General features: G+C 32.6%; 1 protein-coding gene across 1 annotated transcript in view; it reads left to right on the forward strand.

Annotated features, from left to right (window-relative positions):
* The window catches only part of LOC145292801 (MAM and LDL-receptor class A domain-containing protein 2-like), a 228,899-nt gene that overhangs the window by 200,471 nt on the left and 13,117 nt on the right, over positions 1 to 15,311 (forward strand). Inside the window, exons 57-61 of the mRNA XM_080138841.1 lie at positions 1,685 to 1,793; positions 3,961 to 4,173; positions 7,166 to 7,276; positions 11,103 to 11,169; positions 13,548 to 13,621. Coding sequence (XP_079994967.1) covers positions 1,685 to 1,793; positions 3,961 to 4,173; positions 7,166 to 7,276; positions 11,103 to 11,169; positions 13,548 to 13,621 — 574 coding nt within the window. The remainder of the gene's footprint in view (positions 1 to 1,684; positions 1,794 to 3,960; positions 4,174 to 7,165; positions 7,277 to 11,102; positions 11,170 to 13,547; positions 13,622 to 15,311) is intronic.

Here is a 15,311-nt window from a genome sequence, read left to right on the forward strand (position 1 = left end):
GATGTAACCACTAACCTCCTTTGAGAGTATATGGTCAAACTCCGGCTTTCTCTATCAAACTCGAGAATATGCACGGAATTTCGAACGATACCCTGTGTAGCATGCTCTTGTTCCGTCATCTATGACTTGGAAGATTTCTTAAGTAGTTCATAATAAAAAAAAAATACTAGAGATACAACGGCCGAAACGTTGTGAGGATAATACTCAGGATAAAACAGCAAAGCATATACTAGCAAAAGTTTTATTTCTCTATACTGAAATTTCTCACTCACGTATCCATTCCACATACTGGCTTGTACAAAACGGCCATACTTTAAAGCAGGAAAATCAGATAAAATATTTTCGAAGGGAAAATTTATTAAAATGTATTACAATCTGTTGGAAAATTTATTAAAATGTATTGCAATCTGTTGGAAAGTTTATTAAAATGTATTACAATCTGTTGGAAAGTTTATTAAAATGTATTACAATCTGTTGGAAAATTTATTAAAATGTATTACAATTTGTTGGAAAATTTATTAAAATGTATTACAATCTGTTGGAAAATTTATTAAAATGTATTACAATCTGTTGGAAAATTTATTAAAATGTATTACAATCTGTTGGAAAATTTATTAAAATTTATTACAATCTGTTGGAAAATTTATTAAAATGTATTACAATTTGTTGGAATATTTATTAAAATGTATTACAATCTGTTGGAAAATTTATTAAAATGTATTACAATTTGTTGGAAAATTTATTAAAATGTATTACAATCTGTTGGAAAATTTATTAAAATGTATTACAATCTGTTGGAAAATTTATTAAAATGTATTACAATCTGTTGGAAAATTTATTAAAATTTATTACAATCTGTTGGAAAATTTATTAAAATGTATTACAATCTGTTGGAAAATTCATTAAATGAAACTTAAATATCAAATAAAATGGAATTTTACTTAATTACTGAAAACTCGCGAACTATTTACTCGAGAAACTTTTTCTTTACGCCAATTATTTTTAGTGTGCAATCGTTTACATTATTTTCAAATCATGTCATTTTGTTTGTGAGAATTTGATACAAGAAAAACAGTGCAGTGATGTTGGCCCACGGCTATTAAATTGGAATAAGAGCGTATGACCGAAAAAAACTATAGTATTTTCCTATGTTTCAGGTGACATTCAGAAACCCACTTAATCTTAGTTTAAAGTTAGAGTGCGAGAAAAATTCTATTTTTGGATCTAAGGGGGGTGAATATTGTGATTGTACTTTTCGGCAACAGCAGGTCACTGATAAAACAACCTAAAAATGAAAAAGACTATGATAAAAAGTGAAAAAGGATATTGTAACAGAGCCCGGACACGCGTATGGCAGCTATATGCAAATGCCCGAGCCGTGTGTAAGATGACGTTACGGCAAGGAAAAAGGAAAAAAAGATTATAAAAAGAGTGTGATCTCAGAGGATGTTCGAAAAGACAGAGGTCAGAGAAAGGAAGGATGACGGTAGAGATGGACACAGGATCACGCTAAAAAGGAGGAAATTCTGTTTTTTAACTGAACTAAAAGGGGGTCGAGTTTTCCATTGTCGTTGTTTCTTGCGACAGTATCTACATGTGAACACGTTTGTAAACTGTATAAGGTTACAATATAAGAACATACTGGTTCAAGCCTTTCACTTTTTGTATCTCCTTTCCTTTTTAGTTGCAATTTGATGCTTTACCCAGTCCCGTAGAAATCGATACAAGAATTGACACGGACATGGCAATCGATGACGTAAAGTTATTTAACTGTGAACCGAAGTCTGGATCAGGTAAGTCACTTGGGGTTCATTTTTGTTTCAAACTCGAAATTCGATTGGCTGGTTTTCTTTACCAAGCGTTTCCCTTTATCCAATATCTTATCTGGTCATTTTGATACAAAGGCTTAACTTTCTTACTTATTGATTCACTAAAAAATATACCCGAGCTTTGTGTGAGAATTTGTTGTATGTTCGGGTACCCGGGCGTACAGCAAAGTCCAAACCTTAATATTTGACTTTGACCTTGAAAAATAGTGTGCACCATCCCTGGATCAGAGACCATCATCATGTCAGGTGTTGTCATTATCGGTTCAGTTGTGTGGGCTGTAGAAGAGTATATATACATATCCTATGACCTTGACCTTTGAATTTGACCTTGAAAAATTGTGTGCACTATGCCTAGATGGGGGACTATCATCATGCCAGGTTTGGTCATGATTAGTCCAGTGGTTTGGGTTCTAGGATAGTTGCACACACACACACACACATACACACACACAGACAAACGCTACTACTTTATATGCACTAATGATGAAAATATCTGTTTGGATAAGGTGTTTGGTGGATTCCACTGCATATCAGCTTTTATTAGGTCACCAGAAACCAAAATAAGCATACATTTGAATACAAGTGGGTTTTACATTAATTTGTATTGTGGGCGCATATTTTGTATAAAGTTTTTGAATTTGATCCTCACGGCCGAATGTTTCTTTTTGCTTTTTTTGTTGTTGTTTGTTCATGGTAAATCGCTCTAAACAAGGCATGAACACATTTGATGTATGCAAACATGGAGAAGAAAATATACTACTTCGAAGTCAAAACGGTATCAGATAGATTCCGACGCAAATAAAAAAAAAACAACAGAGACAAAAATGTGCGTGCTGACCCTATGCTTGCCGGCTGAGAAAAAGAATGAGTTCTGGCGAATTGCACTTTTGTGACCTTCCCCCGTATCCTTGCGCGGTCGTCGCCTTCTCTCCTATCCCTCTCGGCTATGGGGACAGTGACAACGCAATGGCGCTTACGACATATAGCGACACAAGCAGCTCATCAGTGATTCTATAATCAGCTGTTATACATGAGTACTAAGAAATGTCAGTAGTTAATAGAATTAAAGTAACAAGCAAATGCTAATCTTCATGTTGTACTGCATTCGAAAATATTTCATATTTGATTACTAAACATTCGATTTTATATTTCTGAAACGTTTAGATGAATATTGATATTGTGTATTATTTGGGTTAATCGAACTGCTGTTCTCATTTCAAGCGTGGTCTTAGATATGACCTTAAACTATATGCAGTGGTGAGGCCCCAGCTTGTTGGCTTTGGGGAGTGTGGAACCACCTTTTAATTGCCTTTGCTCCCAGGTCCACTCTGACCCGGACTAGTAGTACCTGTTAGGGTCCCAACTATGGGTTAAATAGAAACCGACTTGAAAACAACAAATATATTCTATTAAAAATATTTTTTCTTGAAAATCTTTTGATTCGGCATTAAATAACCTGAAAAGGGTTGATATGCCGCAAAACAAAAACAACCAACCAACCATTTCAAGTGTTATTCGCATAACGTTTCAGCCGCTGAAACCTCCAAACTTCTGCAGGTGTGTCTTGCATGGCTCGAGAATATGCGTTGTTGTTAAACGCACAAGGACTTGTGACGTAAGAATTAGGTAAAATTCAATGGTAAATTACATATTTCTAGTTGTTGAAGGTTCAATTCTCTTCGGTCGATAATCGGAATACAAATGCGAATTATTTAAGACTTGTACCCGTTTGTATTTGACGAAACGAGAATATGCTAACCGGGTGGATTTAATAAAGAATTCCATTCGAAATACTGTACAGATTCCCGAGTTCGACAAAAAAAGATTTCGGAGTTCGGAAAGATACACATGAATAAAGTTGGAGGTTACACTGGCCGAAACGTTGTACGAATATTACTCAAACTAAGAATAGAACGACTCAATTTGAAACATTTCCTTCTTTCTTTATGCATTCATTTTGCACTCTTTAGAGTCAAAGTGTATCAATTAATGAGTCTGGGTTTCACAAATCAATATTGGTTCTGTTTCTAATACGACACAAGTACAGGCATGTAAGCACACAAATAGATCAATACATATACACCTTGTGTATCATTATTTTCTATTCATATTTGCTCTATTTCTTATGCAGTTACTTCAGCACGGTCCGTAATCAGCACAAGAGTTACAAAACCATTATCCAAAACGACTCCAGCGGTTGAAGTGACAACAAAGCGAAACATTCGTCATGTGTGTGGAAACGATAGTTTCTCCTGCCAGTCAGACAGCAATCTTTGTTTTCCGTTGGCTTTCCTGTGCGACGGTCATTCCGACTGCCCTAACAATTACGACGAAGTCGATTGCTGTAAGTATAATTGTTACAAATAGAATATCTCTCATTTACTTTTTCGCATATAAATTTATCATGCATATTGGGAAGCGCTTATCTTAATCAATAAGCCCGTTTCGTTAGAAACACAAGAATGGACATAAAATCAAATATGAAATGGCTACAGTATCAAGGAATATTAAAGATTTTACCAAACTTAAAGCACTTATTAAAAATAAATTGAGATGAATCTAGAAAATATATAACGATGTGTTTCAATGTAGACCTATTTTAGAGACCTTAAAAACAATTTTAACCGGCTAAAGACCCATAAAAGCACGGTATGTAAAAAGGCCAATCATTTGAGGCTCCTAGCGCCGACCTGCGGCTTTTAGTGTCGGAGGAGATAGAGTTTGAAAATATGGAGACGGACAGACAAACATATAACCGTTTATATATGTTAGATAATTAATATTTTTAAAAATTGTTATTTTTCTATATTTATTTAATACTGTAGCAGAACAAAAAAATATTATCTTCCTTATTGCCATTATAAATTTCGTCAAGCTAATAAAACAAATGTTTGCCTTTTGAATTATTATCTATAATATAAATCTCACCTGTCTGTTTAAATGTATGTATGTATGTATTTATGTATGTATGTATGTGTGTATGTATGTATGTATGTATGTATGTATGGATGTATGTATGTATGTCTTGCAAAAACTTTCGACAGAGGCGGCGGATTTTCACGAGATTCATATCAATTTGAAGCTCGACCCTTCGGACGACAAAATCGAAAACTTGGCCAAAAACATTAATTACTTCACCCTCAACTGGGCACTTTCTACTGTGAGGGGTGGCTTTTATCGCCGATATTCTCGAAAGTCATCGTCTCTTTTCGATTGTCTAGCCTTAATTTAAACCTATGTCATTCTGGGTTAGAGATGGGCGCAACAGCTAACACATCACATTTTTTTCACTTATTTTTCCTTCCTTGCGGTACAGGTTTGATCCTATCTGCCTACTACCCCTCAACAAACACCCTTACACCCACTCCCACTTTCTTTTCCGTCTTCGCGTCACAGGTTCGAGCCTACCTGCCGACAACAATTTATTTATTTATTTATTTATTTATTTGCTCCAAACACACCAGCAACGCCGGGAACCCAGGCTAGTTATAACAAAGTTTACTGTTTTAGATGACGTTATGATATAATCTGATTTTGAAAAAGAAATCATTTTAAAATATAGATAGATTTTTTCTTAAATGACATCCGATTAATCACCAAACAGCATCTCGGACACTTTTTAAATGTTTCTCAAACGTAATAACGTTATGTACGGACACGAATTGATATAGATATTGTTAATGTTTAGTTCAGATTTGATTTGTTATATGCAAACGTTTTCTTTTGTTGTGATTGTTGTTTGGTCAAAATTGTAGTTGTTTTTACGTTGTTGTTTATTTGTGTTTTGAGGGAGATTTGAAAATTTATTCGAAAGATTTTAAACATTTCATGTTCTATTGTATGGCGTAAACATAAACACTGCTTTGAAACAGTTCTAAATTAAATAATGCCACTGTGTATACTCCTTCTTTGGAACATACTTTGAAAATTATGTATATCTTATCCATATCAAGGCAATACGAATGAAAATGTACCCTAAACAGCAAGTGTAAACTTAAAACTAATATAAATATTAATATTTATATAATAATCCCACCCAAATAAAAAAAAGTTCAGCAAAACCACAATAGGTAGTAGAGATTGTCATAAAGAAATCAAGATTGTAAATTAAAATTTAGAAGGAAATTGTTTTGTTCGTTAGAATACTTCAAAAACAATTTTCAGGAAATCCTTATTCCGCGGAGTTTCAAAAAATATTTTTCTCTTCAGAGGAAAGAAAGATATAAGCAAATTATTATTATAGGCGAGCTCCGATTTTGCTGGTTAAGGTATTAAATAAAATGCAAAAAAAGGAAAATATTTATACTGAAATTTTGAAATATTTTCGGATTACAGCTTGTATAATACTGTAAAATAAAATTCTATATAAATATTAGTATCAGTGTTTATAAGACAATGGATTAAGGGTATCGAATAATAAATGCTGTGTAATATTTTAAATTAACTCTTAATTGCTCATGAATAAATTATAAATCACTGTATTTTGAGTAAAGTTAAAGATCCAACAGATATTGGTAAACTTTTTGTTTAAACACTTTTTTGAAGTATTAAAATACACTTTTGGTTTAAACAATTTTTGGATTATTAAAATACAGTATATTAAAATGAATTATAAATAGTGTATGCAAAAATATGATATAAGATAAAAACATAACGCTTATCTTACAATAATTAATGTTAAAAAATACATAACTTGTCTTATTAGTAGGGCTATGACAAGATAATATACTTATCGTTATTTTGAATCTCGAGTATATATCCGACACGGTTAATCAATGAAGAACCACATCACTCTATCTAAAATATATAAGATATTATCTGATATATACTCGCAAATCAAAATAATGAAAAGAATATTCTCTTGTCATAGCCCTACTTATGACTATGGATCAAATTCATTATGATCCGGATATATTTGAATTTTCAAATGAGAGGCTATGCACATATCATGTTCCTTAAAACAAAAAAAAACTTAAAATAATTCAAATAAACTTTGCCATTTTGGCGAATATTTATTAATATATTTATTAGTATAGTCACAATAATGAAAATAGTATTCTGCCATAGCCCTACTTATAAGTTTTTAATGTGCCGATTCGGCCGTTCATTGTGGATTTGATTTTCAGTATTTACTGACACATTGTTCGGTTATTATGACGTAATATTCGTTCCATATATTTATTAATTCTTTTATTTAAATAATAAAAAAAATATCATAGATATTATTCATAATTCCTACTAAAGTTTTATTTTTATTGCTACTGTTTTTTTTTTTAATCAAATACATCGGTAAATTTGGATAGATCTATTAATATATACGCCATTTTTTGTTTCAGTAATTTGTCCTATTGGTGAAATTTATTGCCCATCCGCTCTTGGTTGCATCGACGCTCGTCGTTGTGATGGCAATGCAGAGTGCCCAGATGGTTCGGACGAAACTGCCTGCGGTAGGATTATTTCTTCATTAATATATTATGATCTAAACTTAACTAATTTGTCGGTTCAGTTGATTTTAATGAATACCTTACAAGAATTGTATGACGTTACACTATATTCAGTAAACAAATTATTGCTTCCGCCATAACTGTGTTTTTTATTCGGCTGGTAACTATCATTGATTGTTTGTTTAAGTGTGGAAAAACCTAGCTTTTTTCAATTACAACAAAACTTGGTCGAAATATCCGTTTAATTCTAACTTAGAATTAAAAAACTGCTTTGCAATTCTACATGTATAAAAACTAATATCTATATCTATCTATCTATCTATCTATCTATCTATTTATCCATCCATCCATCTATATATATACATACATATATGTATATATATATATATATATATATATATATATATATATATTTAAAGGAGATTAGAACAATAGTCTAAAGAGTGTATTTTAATTTAATAGACAATTACTAGTTTAATTAAAATACAGGGAAAGAAAAAGTGATCGTTGTAATTTATCAATCACATTACTAAACACACACACACACACATATATACACACACACACACACACACACACCCATATATATATATATATATATATATATATATATATATATATATAGGGGAAAAATTAAGTCACAAAAACGATATATTAGTGTATATAGAATGATTTATTTATTTAATGAGGATACACATATATTTAGTTGGGGGATAATGTTGGTATAAAAGTCCCCTTTATACCTAAACCAAATGTATGTATACCCTTATTAAATAAATGCATCATTCTATATAAACCAATATACAGTTTTTGTGACTTCATTTTCCACTTTTATTATCTCCTGTATTAGCTCCAAAGAAATTTACCGAGCTTTGTATTACCCCGATAAATCTCCTCTTATAGAATTGAATTGATTCGCTTCTTTTAATTTACCAAGTTATATATATATATATATATATATATATATATATATATATATTTATATATACATATATATATGTGTATATATATGTATATATATGTATATATATACATATGCATAGATGTATTTATATACATATATATGTATATATATATGTGTGTATATATATGTATGTATATATATGTATATATGTATGTATGCATATATACATACATACATATATATATATATATATATATATATATATATTTACCTGTTTTACGATACAAAATTACAAAAGTTTGTGTAAACAAATCGAGTACTGTATGTGGATGACTATATATATATATATATATATATATATATACATATATATATACATATATATATATATATTGAGTAAGATGATTGATAAGTTAAAATTAAAATTAAAAATCTGTTTCATAAGGAAGAACAAAGAGAATCCATAAATTGTACGATCGTTTTAATATAGTATATTTGTTTTTTAAGTCGTATTCTATTTAACCAATAGTTGGGACCCTAACAGGTACTACCACTCCGGCTCAAAGTGGACCTGGGAGCAATGGCAATTAAAGGGTGGCTCCACACTCCCTAAGGCCTGCAAGCTGGGGCCTCACCATCGGATATAGTTTAAGGTCATATTTAGGACATGTACGATTCCGAGACAAGATACAGCAGCATGTACAAAGATATACTGACTGAACTTAAAACAAATTTCCTATGGAACTTAATAAGATACATCTGCCTTACTTAAAAACAAATGTTAGGTTTATTTCTGGTGTCTTTAAAAAAAAACCCACTCAATATTTTTGCTGATGAAGAGACTTTGTTTCAAAAAACTATATCATAAAATTATTGTCCAAGACAAGTCTATCACAATAAAAACATCGTTTCCGAAACGATCGTACAATTTATTGATTATGTTTGTTCTTCCTTATGAAACCGATTTTTAATTTTTAATTTTAATTATAAACTATCAATCATCTTACGTAATATTAAAATTGTTCTAGGACATATATGCGTATCGAGCTTATTATATATCTACATTACAACGAGCACTGTTTTCTTTTGTTTTAATCGTATTAATGAATTTACTAATACATTAAAATATACTCTGCTCTTTAGACTCTTGTTCTAATCCCCTAGATATGTACAGTGATGATCATATTTATTGGCACGGTAAAATAAAAGTTACATTTTGTCTAATAAATTCTAAAAATGGGATTAAATTAAAGAAAATAACAAAGTATATTATGTATTTTTAACTGGCCTTTCCGATGCAACAATCGGATTTTAGAAAAAATAAATAACAAAGGAACAACAAACATAATTGCAAAAACCCCTTGTTCAAAATTATTGGCACGATTTATTTAATAATCAATTGTATAGCCTTTGGCCTTGATTACCTTCCTCAGTCGCTTTTCATAGTTTACAACCAAGTTGTTGCACTATTCAGTAGTAATTTTAGCCCACTCTTCCTGACAATAATCCTCCAATTGAATAAGATTCTTAGGCTTCCTTTGCATTACTCTCAATTTTAATGTTCTCCATAATTTTCAATTGGATTAAGGTCTGGGCTTTGTGATGGCCACTCCAAAACATTAATATGATTGTCCTCAAGCCATTTCTTAGTCAGTTTAGCCGAATGCTTTGGGTCATTATCTTGCATGAACCACCAACGACGACCAAGTGAGAGCTCTTTAGCAGAGTCTTTCAGGTTTTCATCCAATATTTTAACATAATCTTCCTTTTTTATGTTACCTGTGACCTTAACAAGTCGCCCTGGTCCAGAGGCAGCAAAGGATCCCCAAAACATCAAACTGCCTCCACCGTGCTTCACTGTGGGTATGGTGTTCTTAGGCAGGAAAGCTTCGCCAGATTTTCTGTAAATATAAGACACTTTATTATGGCCAAATAACTCTATTTTCGTTTCGTCAGTCCATAGAACACGTTTCCAGAATGCAACATCTTTATCAATATGACGTTTTGCAAAGGCTAGCCTTGCTTTCAGGTGCATAGGCTTCAATAAGGGAGTCTTTCTCGGACGACATGCTTTTAAACCAGCTCTCTTCAAAACTCTACCAACTGTATGTCGAGATACATTCACTCCAGAGGTGCTCTGTTCATCAACAATCTCCCCAACAGAGATCCTTGGGTTTGGTTTTACTTGTCGAACAATTTTCCGTTCATCTCTTGGGGAAAGAATCCTTTTTCTCCCTCTACCCTCTAAACTCATAACGTGGCCTTGCGATTTGAACTTGTTTATTATGGCTCTAACAGTGGATTTGGGAAGGTTTAGCTTCTTTGAAATCTTATCATAGCCCTCCCCATTGGTATGGCATGCTACAACAAGCTTCCTGACGTCTTCGCTGTGTTCCTTAGTTTTAACCATGGCGATTGAAAATTATAATTTAGTCACTTATAATAGTTTAAATAAATCGCTATCTAAAAATTATCTGAAAAAAATTATTCACTGAATTAGCGTTAAACAAGCATAATATGGCTATAAAAAAGTTCAGAAAGCACGTAAACCGGAAATTGATTGATATTATACTGATACTAAAAGAAAAACAAAGCCGTGCCAATAATTTTGAACAAGGGTGTTTTGCAATTATGTTTGTTGTTCCTTTGTTATTTATTTTTTCTAAAATCCGATTGCTGCATCGGAAAGGCCAGTTAAAAATACATAATATACTTTGTTATTTTCTTTAATTTAATCCCATTTTTAGAATTTATTAGACAAAATGTAACTTTTATTTTACCGTGCCAATAAATATGATCATCACTGTATATATATATATATATATATATATATATATATATATATATATATATATATATATATATATATATATATATATATATCAACAAATTAGAAGCTTTCAACTTTTTCTTTTGTTATTTTAGAATGTCGGGATGACTTTTGCGCTAACAGTGAAACGTGCCAGATGAAAAACGGCATCCCAGAATGCCTGTGAGTAATGTTTCTTTTTCTTTCCTTTATAAGTCATATTTAATCAAAAGAAATAATATGGATTTATTTGATATTAAAGTAACATTACAATACTTATAAATAATGAACCAGTTACTTACTGTAATATCCCTCTCGAGATTTTTACTCGGTTAAATGTAGTGCCAATTTTCATGTAATGCGTATCCCGAATTTTCATGTAATGCGTATACACAATTTCTGACAATAAAAAAATATCAAAATATTGTGTGGGCCAATCGATTCTCGCCGTTCAATCCATTTCGCGCGAATTCTTTATCCAAATATCCACAAACCTCATTCATAAAACGTGATATGGTTACAATGCTGTTCAAATTACACATTTTGTAGGATGGGTTATGGAATGTCATCGAGTCGAGATAAAAATAGAATTATAAATGATGCTGGTATGATTAAAATGTAAGAATATAAAAAAATTCTAAACTAGTCGCTAAACGAAAATGTACATTTGCACTATTTTGTTTATTTTTCAAATGTTTTGTTTTCTGAGATTTCGTACAAACAACCGAATAAACTTTGCAGTTTCACCTGAAAGTTCTTCAATACAAAATTAATCGTAAAGTTTTATGAATTCATTATTTATTTATAACAATATCTGTTTTGTATTTTTATAGCAAAGTGAATTGTTGTAACAGCGTATGTCTATCTAAATACAAATTATTTTCTCACATTATAATATTTATAGGCTTAAAAACAAATGATAAATTTGCCATAAAGAAAACAAGACTACGGCTTTATTTTAAAACGTTTACTGAAAAAATCAATTCGGGTAACTTGATTATGACATCTATAAAATGTAGTCGTTTTCAACATCGATCATTGCCTCGATACGGGTCCGTGGCGATAACTCTTGGGATGGCGGCAATCACGCTGGCTTTGATGTTGTGGGAGGTCATGTTTATGATGTTCTCGACGTGTGACCAAACGGAATAGTTTAACGGATGCAGGTAGTGGTTGGAGGGAGGGCAATGAAAGAAGGGTATAAAGTCGTACCACTGTTTCTTAAGCCAAGCCTTTGTTTCTTGTGACTTGTGGACCGGTGCCGAATCCTGCTGCCACACCCAGCGTCTGCCAACGGTTACCTGATTGCACCAGGAAATCACCACATTCTTCAGCACATCCAGATACACTTCGATGTTTACTTTCAATCGGAGATGTGAGGTGGCATGATGTGGCACTCACTTAAAACCAGTAAAGATCATAACCGTAGCTGGACACTTCGTTGAGCTGTGCCCAAAAACGTTGATCCGTCCGGAACTGCATTTTTAGGGTGCTGGCAATGGACCTATTGTCATAAGTTGGATCGGCAGAGAACATGAGCTGGGCAGGGGCTCATCTCGGATCTCGCTCGTTGAACATTGTGTCACTTTAAGACATGATAGAAGGCTCCTATCGCTATTGGGCTTTGTACACAAGTGCCAAACTAGTGGAGAGTCTGCAACAATGCCATCTTTTTCAGGGCGACAATTTTATCTTTCCACCCTGTAGTTGCATATTCACTCCTAAAATATACGACATAATCACGTTTGGAACCCAGGTTCTCGTCAGATTACAGAAGTTAAGTAACAATGAGCCTGGCCAGTGCAAAATGGGTGACCGTTTAGGGCTTTCGGGTGCTATATGTGCTCTTAGCTTATCTCATTTTCTTCTTGCCACTGGACTCAGTATCGATTCAGGAGAAGTGTGATCAGAGATTGCGCAACCCTAGCCAAAAAATTCCTAAAATAATTAACCGATCATTATAAATTTTGGAAACAACTGCTACGCGTAAAGTGTGCAACGTATTCTATATTTATTTTACTTAGTCTTACGTAAACACAGTCAAGAGATGTTAACTCTCTTTGTTAAAATGTGTATATCTCTGATTATTTTAAACTTTAACTATGAGTACTAGATATCAACTGATACGATTGTTCAAATTTTAGACTTTTGTGAGTGAGTAAATAGTGGTATTGGAGAGACAAAATGTGAGGGCAGAATCGCATTTAAATATTTCAGATTTACATTGGACATTACCTTAAAATTAAAATTCCCTTAATTTTAATTTATTCTTAAATCTCCTAATACTTAAGCGGGAACGTTTAGATATTTTTAGAATCAAAGTCATGAAATGGGTATTTCTCGACATTTGAATTAGGGTTTTAGACATAAGGTTAAATATCATTATATCTTGATTTTTTAACTTTTGCCATGGACCATAAATTTGTTACAAAGTTGATATGTCCATCGAATTAATCTTACTCGTTCTCTGACGAGTATTCCATTTTTATATGTGTAAATATCAATTTGTCTATCGCACATATTATCGTCCCCTGTTTTATAATGTTTTCTACTCGTTTCAGATGCAAGGAGGAGAACGTGAATTTCCGATGCGTCCGTATTATAAGCGAACAACAGTCATCGGGAGGAAGCAAAAGTGAGTAACGTATTTGCAAAACGTGTTTCGAGCCAATGAGTACACTTCAGTGCAAGATCACGTTTAACATCTTCACCGTTTCTTAATAATATAAGAAAACGCGTAGGTAATACTGTAATAGACGTTAGGAGCCGTGCGGGCTTGAACAGAGAAAATAATTTCCAACTCTAACAAAAGATTAGTAAAAAACAAACAATTAAATTATCATCCATGTGTAAAACAGACAACAAATAAATATATGTAGAATAATCAGAACACATTATTTGACATTAAATTTATATAATAACTAGCAGGACCTGTTAACCGACTTTGCCCGGTGGAAGCCTGTATCTCCTCGTAAAAATAGTAAACTACAGTTGTTGTTGGTGGGCACTGCCGTCCCTGAACAATTACAGACACTGGCGGCCGTGACCGAAATGAAATAATGTGGCTTTTACTGGCGATTAACGATGGGTTGGCGTGATAACATGCAGGTACTGTTTTAATTAAAAAAAAAGAAGTAATTAAGAGAATGTATAAATCAGTATGAATTAATAAAATTACGCATTTCGGAATAATAATGAAAAGTAAAAACAGAAGTTTTAGAGGTAAAGGATCCTCAATGTATATGAAATGTTTAGTGTGATCGAAATAAGCGGTAGCAGTCTTAGCTGTTTTCATTTGTTATTAAAGTCTTCCTCTTCTTTGAAACTCTTCCACCAATAATATAAAATTAAATTCCAGTTCATGTCGTCTTTTTAACGTGTAAAACAAAAAATTACAACTTTTTCACTTCACTTCTTTGAGTATTGTCATGTTAAGAACGGCATTTGGAATAGACATCCCAAATTCCCCATGTTAAGAACGGCTTTCGGAATAGACACCACCAACCTCCCCGTCTTAAGAACGGCGTTTGGAATAGACACAACCAACATCCCCCATGTAAAGAACGACTTTCGGAGTAGGCACTCCCCATTTGTAGGAGGATGTGGAAAAATATTTCCCTAAATCTAACTGATATAATCATTGTCTGCATAACCACTGGAAAATGCTATAAAAAGGAGAGAAATAGATTTGATTATTGCGTGTGCGTACACACCTGGCAGCCAGTGAATTACAGTGCATAATACAGGTCTTTATATCTCTTTAAGCACTTGTCTCCTCAAAATTTGAATGAGATATTCTTAAGCAGCATGGTCGAAAACCTAGTTAAGTACTCATTCTAAAGAAAATTGTGGAGGTGGACCTAATGAACAAATTTACCCCCTCCCACATAAAATAAGTGTTTGTTGTTTTGTCTTCAAAGCGAAAGAGAATGAGAGAGAGAGAGTAAGAGAGAGAGAGAGAGAGTTGGGAAGAATATATACAACGAGAGAATTCAGTAGACTGCGCAGGTTTAAATAAAGTGTATTTCAATGAATTACATAAAAACGTAACTATGTTTAAAAAATATAATTATTTATTGAAATAAGTGTACAAAGCGAGCGAGCAATTTACTCAGGATCAAAATAGATATCATTGCGACGCCATGTTTAGCAGGCTAATAACATCAAGCCGGAATATAGGAATGGCCAGAGCTCATCCCTCCTCTGCCTTAGAATCTGTCATTAGCCAACATCTAATTGAAAATCCAGCTTGTGCTAATACATATTAAATGGACTTTTTTTTAGAATATTGCATCGGGATGACTTTCAATATCATTTAAAGATTT

This window comes from Euprymna scolopes, chromosome 14, assembly GCF_053919585.1.
Source record: "Euprymna scolopes isolate OS-2025 chromosome 14, ASM5391958v1, whole genome shotgun sequence".
NCBI classification, from domain to species: Eukaryota; Metazoa; Mollusca; class Cephalopoda; order Sepiida; family Sepiolidae; genus Euprymna; species Euprymna scolopes.